General features: G+C 50.1%; 2 protein-coding genes across 5 annotated transcripts in view; both read left to right on the forward strand.

Annotated features, from left to right (window-relative positions):
• Positions 1–10,941, forward strand: PRRG3 (proline rich and Gla domain 3). Of its 4 annotated transcripts, none has more exons than XM_053892018.1 (4): positions 1–73; positions 3,763–3,801; positions 4,842–5,002; positions 5,389–10,941. In XM_053892018.1, exons 2-4 carry the CDS (start codon positions 3,795–3,797, stop codon positions 5,914–5,916), a joined length of 696 nt encoding a protein of 231 aa, XP_053747993.1. In that variant the 5' UTR covers positions 1–73; positions 3,763–3,794; the 3' UTR covers positions 5,917–10,941. The 4 variants fall into 4 exon arrangements, with proteins under 4 accessions (XP_053747993.1, XP_053747992.1, XP_053747991.1 ...); XM_053892017.1 differs by lacking the exon at positions 1–73 and adding an exon at positions 103–233; XM_053892016.1 differs by lacking the exon at positions 1–73 and adding an exon at positions 550–763.
• Positions 5,388–13,088, forward strand: part of FATE1 (fetal and adult testis expressed 1) — a 23,821-nt gene continuing 16,120 nt past the window's right edge. The window contains exon 1 of the mRNA XM_019435778.2: positions 5,388–5,459. The gene's annotated coding sequence lies outside the window, so the exon portion shown is untranslated. The remainder of the gene's footprint in view (positions 5,460–13,088) is intronic.

Genomic DNA, 13,088 nt, shown 5'->3' on the forward strand with positions numbered 1-13,088 from the left:
GAGGCAGGATTCTCCCCATTTACCAGATTTGACAGGAAAGAAGCCTGCCGTCCTAGGGCAGGGTGGGGAGGAGGTAAGTGAAGAAGCCAAGGTCACCCAGTCATTGGCAGAACGCAGCCTCAACCCAGCCCTTCTGCGGGCTCGCTGGAGCCCTGCTAGGTGGGCCCAGGCTGCTGGCCTGAGCCCCTTCTTTTCTCGGCTGGCACTCGGGGGCGGGCTGGCCACAATGACAGGTGAGCCTGGGTAGGGGACAGCTGGGGAGGGTTCGCTGCGCGGGGCCCCCTGGCGCGTGGGCCTTGGGAGCGGCTGCCCCAGCCCGCTATAGCGCCTGGGCTTCCGAGGGCCAGCGCTCGGAGGCACGACAGGGCCAGCACCTTTAGCCAGGGGTCCTTGGTGCGCCCCTGGCCCGCCGACCAGGCCCCGCCCCCCGCGGCACGGGCGGGGGCAGGGGCGGCGCCGGCGGACTGGGGCGCGGGCGCGCGGTGCTTGGTGCGCGCCGCCGCCCCTCCGGCCCAGCTTGCTGGCCCGCCCTCCCTCCCCCTCGGCCCGCTCTCCTCACCCCCACCCCTCTCCTGTCCTCGGCCTGGCGGCCCGGCTCGCGGTGCGGCGCGACGATCGCGGCCTGGCGATCAGGGCACGGTGGTCGTGGCGCTCGAGGGTGGCGCGCAAGGCGTGGGGCGCGAGGCCAGACCTGGCGCAGCGGGGCGTGGGGGCGGGCAGCGGCGGAGTCCCCAGAGGAGAGCAGGGGCAGGGGGGTGCCGAGGTAACGGGCAGGGCCCAGGCGCCCGGCTGCAAGGGGCGGGAGCTCCAGGTGCACCTCGGCCCTGGCCTTGGCCGGGCCGACTTGGGGGCCCCCGGGGTGTCGGGAGGCCGGCGGGCGGGGAGGGAGGGAGGGAGGAGACGGCTGGGCTGGGCCGGGGGCTCGGCCGACGGGGAGCAGGTGGGCGGGGACAGGGGCCCTGCTGGAAGAGGCGCCGCAGCGAGGTGGCGGGCTGCGTGCGCAAACTGGGCGGCCGCCTCCTGGGCCCAGAGAACGGTGAGGCCGTTTGGGTTGGGTGTTCCAGCCCCGAGGGCATGGTTCTGTGTCCAGGGCCACTGAGCTGGGCGCGGGGCACTGTTGGGGGAGGATCTGGAGGCCCAAACGGGCCAAGGCGTTTGGGGTCTTGAGCAGACCCAGGAGAAGAGTCTAGCTGGGCCAGGAGCTGGAATTCGTGGGCAGGGCGCTGCTGGCGGGCGACAGTGGGCAAGGATGGGCACTTTAGGGGTTGGCATGAGTGGAAGGGGACAAGGAGGGCCCAGAGTTTGAGTTTGAGCGTAATTTGGGAGTTCCATGTCACTGGGTGGGTTGATGACTCATGCGATTTGCTGATCACAGAAGCCTTTCCTGGCGACCAGCTCTGAGTGAGGGGAATGAAAAGGGTGAGGATTTGGAGAAGTGGTGTGGAGGCCACCTCTTGGGACACCCGGTGCTCTGATGGCTTCCTGTCCCCATGCGAGGGACTTTGGGAGTGATGTTTCACAGTGCTGTTGATTTGGAAGCTTCAGCTCAGGCTGAGGTTAAGGAAGGTCTTGGTGGTGGCCAGTCCCTGCCTTCCTTCCTTTCCAGGCTTTCAGGATTCAGTTGTGTTCCTGAGGGGAGTGGGTTAAAAATTCCTCCGGCCTACAGTCAGCCTTACAATATCCACCAGGGGTAGGAGGGACATGTACATGCGTGACTGCAGCAGCATTCTCTGTCGTGGAGCCCTCACGCTTCCTCGCTGTTGCCATAGAAATGCCTATTGATGGTGTATTTATAGGGGAAGAAGCGGGCGCTAAATTTTGGGGAAGGAGGGGGAGGCGGCTTTATGGCAACAGCAGCAGCAGCAGCAGCAGTAGCAGCAGTGATGGTGACTACAGAATTGTTAATGGAGTGGGCCATGCCCTGTGGGCTGTTTGGGGGGAGTTCCTGGCTTGTTTGAAGCTTAAAATGAACTAATGACTTCATCAGGTGTCAGGAGAACACTCATCCGTGGCTATGACATGTGTGGGTGTGCATGCACCAAAGTCGGATGTGTTTGGGACAAGAGGTTGCTATACGTAAGCTGTTATGTAATTTTTCCACATACAAATGAACAAAACAACACTGCAGTTCTCTTTGATAAAAAATGAAACGTATGTTTTTCTATCTTCACTTATTGGTACAGCCTTTACTCATTCTTTTCATACCCTGACACAACAGCTCCGTATTTAATTCAGTCAAAACCATTGCTGTTAGGCTCACCTCATGAGTGGCATTGGCCCTAGGGGAACCCCAGAGATCCATAATGAAGCAGAAATTAGGATTAATATTCCGTCTTCACTCTAAAACATTGAGGGCCAACTTATCTTACAATGGTAGACCCATCTGTTGACAGGTTCACTCATTGATAGTTTTGGGTGGGATTGTTGTGGAATTCAAAAGACAAAATCCCCCTTGACGTGGTGTTTCCATAGATGGATGTTATATTTGCTGTTTTTCCTTTAGTTTTAATTTTATTTATGATTTATATCGTACCTGTTTGCCAAAAGAATTAGAAGGTATATTTTAAAAATACATAAGACTCTGACCACCTAAATAGAAAAATGTATGCCCTGTTGCAAAGGAGAAGCATATGTGCTCAACAGCTGGGCTTCTAGAATGTTTGTGCTTGGTGATCAATGTTAACGCTGAACTTCCTGGCAGCCTAGGCAAAAAGGGCGGCATAGCGGGTTACACCGTTCACGTGTCTTACATCCTGTTAGTCATAAAACCAGAGCTTCTTCTTGGGGAGGGGAGCAGCAGGGTGATTGCTCCCAGATGTGGACAGCTTGGTCAGTGCTCTGGAATACGTGCATGAGTGGGAGTCTGTGTTGGGGGAGAGCAGTGTGCTGTGGCTATGGTTTACATTGTGGCTGGATAATTCCTGAGCAGGAGTGAGGCTTTTGGACAATAGCTCACATTAGAGGCAACCCTTGCATTGACTTAGCATCTCAGTTTTGGTCATGCCAGTCACTGTCCTGGTACTCCACTGCAGTGTTCCTTAATGCAAAGAGAGGAGAGAGATAGTTAGTTTCAGAAAATCCTGGGCACTGTGTCTGGTGCAGACAAACACAGTGAGTCACCTGGGTTTGGGCCATGACTTTTGAGGTAGTTGTTGTTGCCATGTTAAGCTTTGCCAGTACCTGCTTCTTCAATGCATGCTGCCTGTTTTCCAGGAGCGTGCTTGTCCCTAGAGGTATCTGGGACTTGCCACTGTGAGCAAAGTTAGCATCCTGTCTCTGACACTGTTGGTGTGCTTGGCCTCACCTAAGACCCCATCTCTCTGAGATCCTTTCCAATTCAAAAGTGCAAAGATTTTTGGAGAGAGGTGAGGAAAGAAGAAACTTGGCCTGTGGGAAGTTCTTTTTCTTTCTTTCTCTTTCTTTCTTTCTTTCTTTCTTTCTTTCTTTCTTTCTTTCTTTCTTTCAGAATGAAGTCAACCCTTAGGTCTTCTAGACCCTCAGAATCCGTCTGTGGGAGAAAGAGCCCAAAGGTTAGCTTTGGGCTCTGCTGGGCCTCAGGCAGGTAACTCTGGAAAGAGAGCTTGGGGAAGTATGGGAAGTAATAGAGCTGTGAGTGGCCCAGGAGGTAATGTGCCTCATGAGGTGTTGTTTTGACCTTTGACCAGGCCAGCAGGGGTAGGGACCACATCTCAGGGTCAAACTGGTGCGCTGTAGGCTTTGGGGGTATGATTTAATTGTGACTCTGCTTTTCTCCTTTGCCAGGCAAGTGAGACACGGGATCTAAGGGAGCAGCGATGGCAGGTGAGTTTTCCAGGGGCCAGGCTGAGGGGTGAAGGGCCTACCCAGGGGCTCACAGGAAAGGTGCATGCTTACTTTTCAAGTCCTTTCCAGCTTTCCCGTCCTGAGTGTGTCCCTGTGGCCCCTGTCTCATCGTCTGGGTAGCAGGTTTATCCTCTCAACTCTGGTTCCCTTCTGGAGTATGTGCTCACTTGTCCACTATGAGAGAAACTACTATGACAGGCCATAGGAAAGGGCACCTGCTTGTTGGTAAAGCCCTGCTTGCTTCACTGCAAGGCGCTGGTTGGCAGGAGACCGAGCTCAGGCTTACGGAGGCATATAGCTGATACTATGCCAGGTAGTTTGACTGTAGCTGTGTCCCTTCCTTTGGAATAAGTCGATATGGCTAGCACTCAATGACATTTTTACAGGAAGCATCTGTGCCCAGTCTACAAAGACTTATATTCTCCCTGCTACCCTCTTTCCAGAGGCACTCTTAGATTCGTATGCATCCAGTGCCTTGATCTAGCCCAGATTGGGTTTGTAGTAGACTGTTTGGGGCTAGGCTGTTGATGACGGCACAGGTGGCCATTCAGGTGGACGGACGCCACCCTGGTAGACTGCTGTGGGGTGATTTGGTATTGGTCACCAGCATCAGTCTATAGGGGAGCCAATTCTCATGATAAGGGCTCTGATGTCTCTTTTTGAGGTGAGGCAGAAGATACTGGGTACTTTCTCTGTGTTGACTACAATACTCAAAATCCTTCATGTATATTGTTCTTGTGCAACAAGCACCTCCCTCTCAGATCCCATTTTCCTCCATAACACCAGAGGCCTGAATCTTGCTGGGTTCATGGTATTCTAAGCAGATGCATCATGGTATCACAGAAAGTTGGCACTTTCGTCCCTTTTACAAAGGGCTAGTCATATCTGGGGTGGTGTCTTGCCCACTGGTTGTGTCTTGCTTTCCTTTGTCACTGTATTTCTGTGTCTGGGCTGAGTCTGGTTTGAAGGAGCCCCTGGGTGCCTTCCTATTCCAGGCTTCAGTGCAGCTCTCTCTTCAGTGTTTCTGGAGGCCAAGAATGCCCATTCTGTCCTGAAACGGTTCCCTCGTGCCAATGAATTCCTGGAGGAGCTGCGCCAGGGTACCATCGAACGAGAGTGCATGGAGGAGGTCTGCAGCTACGAGGAGGTCAAGGAGGTGTTTGAGGACAAAGAGAAAACGGCATGTACTGTCCTGGGGTAGCTTCTGGGAGCAGGGGGAGCCTCAGGAATAACAAAAGCAGGCCCTGGTATCTCACACCAGTCAGAAGCAATAAAGGAAAGCCAGTCCAGTCTAAGGCAGGGCCACTGGGGCCATAGAAGGACAGACAACATGTCTTCAGAGTCCCAGCTGCCTGATTATGGGGACCTCTTCACTTGGGAGCGTTGTCCTTTATCCTGGGTGCATTACATAGCCTCTCTGATAGGCCTCGGAAGCCAGTAAGATGCAGTAGGGTGGGGAGCAGCCGCAGGCCCTGCCAAACACACCAGACTTGCTGAAGGTCTATGAGGTCCAGCTGGGGCATGAGCTCTTGCATATAAATGTAAGTGGCCATTTTTCTTTTGTAGATGGAGTTCTGGAAGGGGTACCCGAATGCAGTCTACTCAGTTCGAGACCCTACACAAAGCCCAGATGCCATGTATGTGGTTGTTCCCCTTCTGGGGGTGGCATTGCTGATTGTCATTGCCTTGTTCATCATCTGGAGGTGCCAGCTGCAGAAAGCCACACGACATCACCCCTCGTATGCTCAGAACCGGTACCTAGCCAGTCGCGCAGGGCACAGCCTCCCCCGGGTCATGGTGTACAGGGGCACTGTGCATAGCCAGGGGGAGTCCTCTGTGCACCGTGAGGCAGGGAGCAATCCTCAGGTGGTGCGGGGGCCTAGTCGAGGGGGCAGAACCACGGTCCGCCTCGAGAGCACCCTCTACCTCCCTGAGCTCTCTCTCTCCAGGCTGTCCAGTGCCACCCCTCCCCCATCCTACGAGGAGGTAACTGCACCCCAGGAGAGCAGCAGTGAGGAGGCAAGTGTCTCTTACAGTGACCCACCCCCAAAGTATGAGGAGATAGTGGCCACCAACCCTGGCTCAGACAAGTAGTAGGACTCATGTCCTGTCCAGTGTGAAAGCCTCTTTCAGGGGTCTCTTATTTTATTTTTAACTTCTTAAAGACTGTGCCACCACAAAACAGCCTTAGCCTCCTTGTTGCCAAATAATTTCCTAACCGTGGATTTGTAGGAAGTCAGTTGTCAGAGACAGGTGGAGGGGGGTAGGGAACACACCTGCGTCAAAGCCCCTGGGGAGAGCTACAGGCCAGAGAGTCCAGCTCTTCCAGAAGCTCCCATGCTCCTGCCATGCTGTCCTCTCATCAGGAACTGGCTTCTCTTATGCCAAAGGTATTACCCCATTGAGTTGATTGTGGCCAGAATGTCCATAGGCTCAGGCCCTGGGGCTGTGCAGCTGGCTGGAGACCTGTCTGTGTTTGGAAGCCTAGGCCACAGAGATGAGGGAGAGAAGCTAGCCCTTCAGCAACACCCTTTCCTCAACAGTCCTGTGCTTTCTGTCCTTGCTTACATTTTGAGGACAGGGACAGGACTGAACAAAAAACAAAAACAGTAATAACAAATAAATGACCAACACAATAAAACAAAACAATATAACGGGCCATTTATAGGTGACTGGGGGAAGTCAGCTCTGTGATACTCCCCTGCCCCAACATCTGCCCCTACTCCAGATTAAAAGGAATATCTAGAGCAAGCTGGAAGGAGGGCAGGGTGTGTGAAGGATGAGAAGCAGGGGCCTGGCTGCCAAACTGAACACGAGGTCCACATGAACTTTGCCATCCTGGGGGCTAGCTCTGCTTCTAGTGTGCTTGGCCTCCTGAAGACCTTGGCTTTCCAGATGTGTACTGGCTGTGCTAAAACTGCTACCCACTGGCATGAGCCCAATTATAGCCCTGGAAAAACTAATGCTGGTGACCCTGCCTGGGAAGCCCATGGCCTCTGTGTGGTTGGGGCTACAGGCTGGAGCAGAGAGCTGAAGTTTTCTCCTAATGAGGTTGATTGGCCCATGGGATGCTTAAACCCATGAACTTGGCCTCCTCAGCACTGTGCTTTCTGGCTTTGAACTTTTAGGATTTTTCCCTTTTCACAAGTAGGTGCAATGAGTTGAACTTGAACTTCAGATGATTGATTTCTCCTTAATAATAGTGCCCACCTGGGGAAAAGATCCTGAAGTGTCCCTTTTTAGAAATTTCTTGACGGGGGAGATGGGGAAGCCTGTGACCTGGGGTCAAAGGCCTATCCAGGGTGTTGCCAGGCGCTGGCATTTTTAATAACCCCTTTCTGTGGCCCAGAGGCTGCCTGTGCATTTCAGTGAGGCTTTGGACAGTAGGGGGGGGGCAGAAGTGACCCAGCCTTTAACTGTCCGTGACCATGCGAAAGACTCTCGACACCGCCTCCCCCACCCTTGCATGTCCATCCTCCTGGCCTCCGTGCCAAATCATTTTTCGTCTGTGGTGCTTTAAAAAATGTAGCAAATTTTTGTGGGGCCCAAAAGAGTGCACAGCCAGGGTCATTGGCAACCACAGCAGTTTCAAACCCACTGAGAAGACAAGCTTCTTTCTGTCAAAACAGCTCTCCGAGGCAGGCATCAGGCCTCATTCTCTGAATGAAGCCCTGCCTTGAGGCCACAGATGACTTCTGGAGGCCCCTCCAGTCCTGAAAACTTGCCCAGGGACATGCTTCAAGTTAGGAGGCTTCTGTTCTTACCCCAATGAGTCCACCAGCTTGGACAAATTGACTCGGTGGCTGGGGTTTTCCATCCCTCCCCCTACCTCCCAAGCCTATTTGAGGCTGACTGAGCTAATGCTTGTGCAGTTCTTAAAGCACCAGGGAGCCAGTGCAGTTTTCCCTTGGGAAGATTCTTCTAGAATTGTGTAGCTTATAGGGGACCAGTCTTAGTGGAGGCCTTTGTGTGACTGATGTTGAGTCTCAACCTGGACAGTTGGTCTCCTGCCAGTTGACACTTTCTGTCCCGTTCTTCTCTGAGAGCTCCCTGATGCCCAAGGTGCTGACCTGGTGGCATTCCAGCTTTCCTTTCTTCCTGTTTTCCTCCCTCTGGGCCTCTAACACTGCACTCCTACCCTTCCTCACAAACGTATTTTTGGCCTACAAAGGCCCTGCTTTACCACGATGGAGGCCATGGTCAGTCGTGTTTGGTCATGTTGGAGGACCTGGGGCAGCCTGAAGCTCAGGGGCCAGCCCAGCTTTCCCAGTACTTCCTCAGGCAGGTGCCTGCATGTGACCTGGGAGCATGGGAGGAGTCACTTACCCCTATGTATCTCCTCCCCACTGAGAAGAGAGCCAAGCATTGGCCCCAATGACCAGAGCCAAAAAGAGTATGTCAAGGAATGCCTGCTGCCTTTGGCATCTGTTGAGCCCTTCCCTGCCAAGCTGGGTGGAGATGGGAGGGAGCAGGAAGCAGGAACCTGGCCTGGTGGAGGACAGCATGTGTTATGTCCTTCAGGCGCTGAGTGAGGGCCTACAGGGAGAGCTCACAGGCAGTTCCTAGGGTCCTAGGGTGTTCTGTTCAGGTGCTTGGCAGCATTCTTCCAGGTGGGCTTGCCACCGTGGTCTCTGGGACGTTTTTTGTTTTTGTTTTTGTTTTTTGCGGTACATTGTAGAAAAAAGACTGTACAGTATACAATGGTCATAACTCCTCGCGGTGCACATTTGGCTTTTACGAATGCCCTGTATATATCTTCTCAAACTCTGTCTTTGTATGGATGTTGGTTTGATACAATGCTAAATCTGTAGTAGCCACATTTTTGTTGTTTTTGGACGTGTGTGTGTGTGTGTGTGTGTGCCTGCCTGCACATGTGTGCACGTTGCCTTTTCTCATATGCTTATCTGAAACAATAGCTGGTGTGTGGCTATATTTGTACTAGGAGGGTTCCGGTCTGAAGGGAGGAATGTCACCTCCTGGGGCTGGACAGCCTTTTGACAGGGCCGTGAGGGAGGAGAGCTGGTATTAGCTGTCCAAGCCCCGCAAAGTCACCACCTTATGTCCCCACTTCATAAAAAGTTTTGTGAGAAGACTAAGCAGCTCCATCCTATGGGCCTTTGCCCTGTGGGACCCCCTCTCACATGTCCTTTTGGCACAGTGTCCTCTGCCCCGGCTCCTATTCTGTTGTTATCAACAGCTGAAGAAAATCTAAGCACTCCTGGACCATTTTATTTTTTAATTTTATTTTTTTGTGTGAAAAAATATGTGACTCTTGACTTTCATAATGGTGGGGCTAGTTATTTAGATATTTTTCATTAAGAAAAAAGAGAAAAGGCTTAAAAAATTCCTTGAAATATGACTGTCGCTTGTTTTCAAACAAAAACTTTTTAAGACTTTTTAAAACAAGAATCACAAACATGTCCCTCCAGCGCTGCTCCCCATCACCTGGGGTTTTCAAAATGAAAGCACAAGGGAAAGAGTGAGGCACACCGGTGCCCAGTAACACCCAGCAGGCTGACTTGGAGGCCAGTGACCTCCTTTTGTGCTGGCGATTCCCACTGCCATTAGTGTGAATTCCTTAGGGTGCTTGGGAAAACAGGAATCTGCCCAAAGGGTTGGATGTTGTCTTTCTAGTAGCCTGAATATGAGGAATTCAGGACAGGAAAGTGTCTTTTTGTTAAGGAGTAGGAGCCAGATGGTTCCTCTCTGGCTGCGGGTTGATCTTTTGACAAGAAAATGGCATCCCAGGAGAAGAAGGAAAAAACAACACTGCCTCTAGATTGTTCTTTTGTCTGGGGGGAGGGGAGGAGGGGACAGGGAGAGAGGGAGGCTCTCATATTCACCTATGCTCTGTGTTTTGAGGAGTGTGCCTGTGTGCTGTGTCTTGCTCTCATGTTCAAGGCTGAGACAGAGAGCTGGGCAGTAAACCTTTTCAGTGTGTGATTCAGAAACAAGCACATTCTCCCCACTGAACTCTGTTCATACTAATCAGTATAATTAGCTAATTTCAAAGTACTGTAATCAGACTGCCTGCAACTATGGTAAAAGCCTATTAATTTGAAGCCCACTAATTCAGAATTTATAGAAAATCACAACTTAAGATAATTCATGGTATCTGTGATTCTTGCGCTGTAGAAATTTTTGAAATATTCTTCCCTTTACTCAATTTTCAGGGTCATATATGTAAGAGGGATCTAGTTAAAATGAGCACATTTTTCAAATAAAAGGCTCAAGATATCAGAGATCCCTTCACCGTGCCTTCAGCTTTGGGGTTCAGTGATTCTTGTGTGTGAGGCTCTTTCCACATAGGATGATCTCTTGGTCTCTCTCCATTGTGGGAATGTTGGGTGCTGCAGCTTTTCATTCTCTTTTATTTACCTTATGAATAACATAGTTTGTGAACTAGCTTGCAATGTAAAGTAATATAACTGTGTATCTTGCTGAATATTCTGTAAAGCAGATGTTTCGCTAACAAGCTGGCCACTCCCATCATTTGCCCCCAAATACTAAACATACGGAGCTTTTCCTTTCACAGGCTGTGGGCGGTGAGTCTCTCTCTAGCAGGAATTTCTCTGACAAAGATATCCAAATAGCACACCCCCTCGGGCTCATTGCCTCAACAGTTGTTCCACTGTACTGAGACATCTGACCGTTGAACAGTGCCTGCCCTTCTCCCGCCCCCAGCCTGAGCATTAACACAGATATTCAAGATTGGAACAAATCCCACCGCTGCTTTTGCCTCCCGATCTCTCTCCTTCCGGATGCCACTTTCCCAGGCCTGAACACACCTGCTATTTCACTCTGTGATTGTGAATTTGTGACAATGGAAACCCTGATATGTGCAACTCAGCTTATAGACATGATTACTGTGAAATGGATTAATTTTGATACCACTTTAAACTGTGCTTGTATTCATGTGTTGACCCACGTCAGCTGGAAAATCTGTACATTCAGTAGTATGTCAGGATTTCACTGGAGCCTGGGAGCAACAAACACACTTGCTTCTAATTCACTCTCTCTCTCTCTCTCTCTTTTTATAATTGTTGAGTTTAGCTGTTAAATTTTGTCTCTTTCTGTACAAAAAGATAATTAATAATAATAAAGAGCACCTGGCATTCACTTGTGTCCTGTCCTCATAGGTCTTGGATCCCTGCTGACTCCCAAACTTGCAGGAGGTGTTGATGGTTGTGGGCCATCAACTTTGTTTTGGAAAAAACTTGTTTTTTCCAAAAGTCAGACTGTAGATAAGGAAACAGCCCAAACCAGTTTAGAAGCAGGAAGTAGAGGGATCCTGGGTCCTAAAGTTTGTCCTCATGTTTGTAAGATGATCTCCTGACCCATCCCCCTGGGATGAGGTTAGTAAAGTCTGTCACAAATCAAGTTAGCAACTTCCCTGTCACCTGATCGCTGGTTACTCACAGAAGTGTCTCTTGCTAGAAGGATTCCTGGCTTGGTTTCAGAGTTGGGGGAGGGGTGAGAGAGAGAATTTTCCCTGTATCCTGTGAAGGTAGGACTTAATACTCAGGCTTCACCTTGGTTCAGCTTCTTGAATTCTGAGGATGGCAAGACTCAGAGACTATTCGGAGGGCAATGATGCCTTAGCTTCCCCTTGGTGGAAGCATAGTCTTAGCTACAAACAGTCCCAGCATTGGTGTGGGATGAGATATGACCATGGGATATCACCAGTGCAAGTTGGGCCAATCCCCAGGAATGAAAATAATCCACCCTTTAATAGGAAAAGCCATGGAAGTGTTGAGAAAATGACAGTGAAACTTAAGACCTCCTGTGAGGATTGAATATGTAGCCTACATGCCAGAAATAGCAACCAGAGGCGTTGGGTTCCATTCTTATCCCAGACTGGCTTGTTGAGTAATGTCAACGTTCTAGGGATGCTGAGAAGTTAAATGAATACTCTTCAAGCAGACTTCAGTACACACATGGGATCACATTCTGAACATGGGTTTTGAACTTTAGGTTCTTTTTGTCAGAAACAAAAATTCTAGGCAGTGACTTAAAAGTCTCAAGGTAGGCCATGTAAGGAAGCCAGTATGTGAGAGAGACCCCTGGCTTCCAAAGTCCTGCTGGGACACCATCCAAGGGATTGGGTCTCCCTCTCTTGTTTACCTGCTATACCACAAGATCACAGGTTCTAGCGGCAAGACACCTCCTCCTGCCCAACTATTAATTCCACAGGGCAGAGAACCTGTAAAAGTTTTTTCTCCCTAGTTCTTCCTCAGAACTTGTCATGGTGGCTCACAGTCAGTGTTCAATGAAATAAAATGTGTTGATTGATTATATTCTCCAACCAGAACCCAACCTTCAAATGTGTTAGTTTACTTGGGCTGCCATAATGAAGTGCCACAGACTGGATGACTTAAAAGACACAGATGTATTCTCTTACAGTTCTAGAAGGTGGAAGTCTGAGATCCAGGTGTTGGCAAGGTTGGTTTCTAAGGCCTTTCCCTTTGGCTTCTAGACCATCCTTTTCTGCCTGTGTCATCACATGCTCTTCCTTAGGTGTGTGTTGGTGTCTTTATCTCCTCTGGGTGTAAGGAAACCAGTCAGATTAGATTAGGTCCCATTCTTTTGATCTCATTTAACCTAAATTACCTCTCTAAAGATCCCATCCCCCAGTATAATCATATGCTGAGGTACTGGCAGTGAGGACTTCAACATATGAATTTGGAGGGGGTGGGAGACACAATTCAGCCTATAACATTCCACTTGTAGCAGAGGGAGTCTTTGTTGTTCTTTATTCCAATCCTGAGCACATCATACACACTCTGGAAAAGCTTGTGGGTGAACATCATTACTTCTCTTAGGTACTAGCAAAGACAGGGGCACCTCGTTAGTTTCAAACAAGACCCCAGAGCAGTTTCTTCCCTGCCACAAATGGACAGGCCTGGGACGGTTGCCAAAGGTGCCAAAAAGGCAAGTGGAATTGGGAGAGAAGTGGGTTTCAGAACAGTTTTCTCAGGGTCCCTCTGTTGAGAGTGATGTGAGAACCCAAAGCCTGAAAACAGACAAAATTTTTGTTCCCCCTCAGATTTTTTTATAGACAAAATATGTTGTTTTTATGAATGACAAAACCAGCAGCAACAATAGCAGTGACTTTCAGCAACTTCTCTTCTCTGAAGAGCTCAAACTATATGATGAATTCAGTTTCACTAGTCTTTATGTGCTATAAAAATAGAGGCTGGGTAACATTTCATATCAGGCTGGTTACAGTAAATCATAGCAGCACAGTGGGTGGACTGGTCAGTCCT

The sequence above is a fragment of the Panthera pardus genome, unplaced genomic scaffold (assembly GCF_024362965.1).
Source record: "Panthera pardus isolate Hobbes unplaced genomic scaffold, ASM2436296v1 HiC_scaffold_27, whole genome shotgun sequence".
NCBI lineage: Eukaryota > Metazoa > Chordata > Mammalia > Carnivora > Felidae > Panthera > Panthera pardus.

Excerpts from the sequence above, each read along its gene's own strand:
- PRRG3 (XM_053892018.1), top strand. Across the intron at positions 5,003-5,388 it reads TTGAGGACAAAGAGAAAACG|ATGGAGTTCTGGAAGGGGTA; the intron begins GCATGTACTGTC and ends TTTCTTTTGTAG.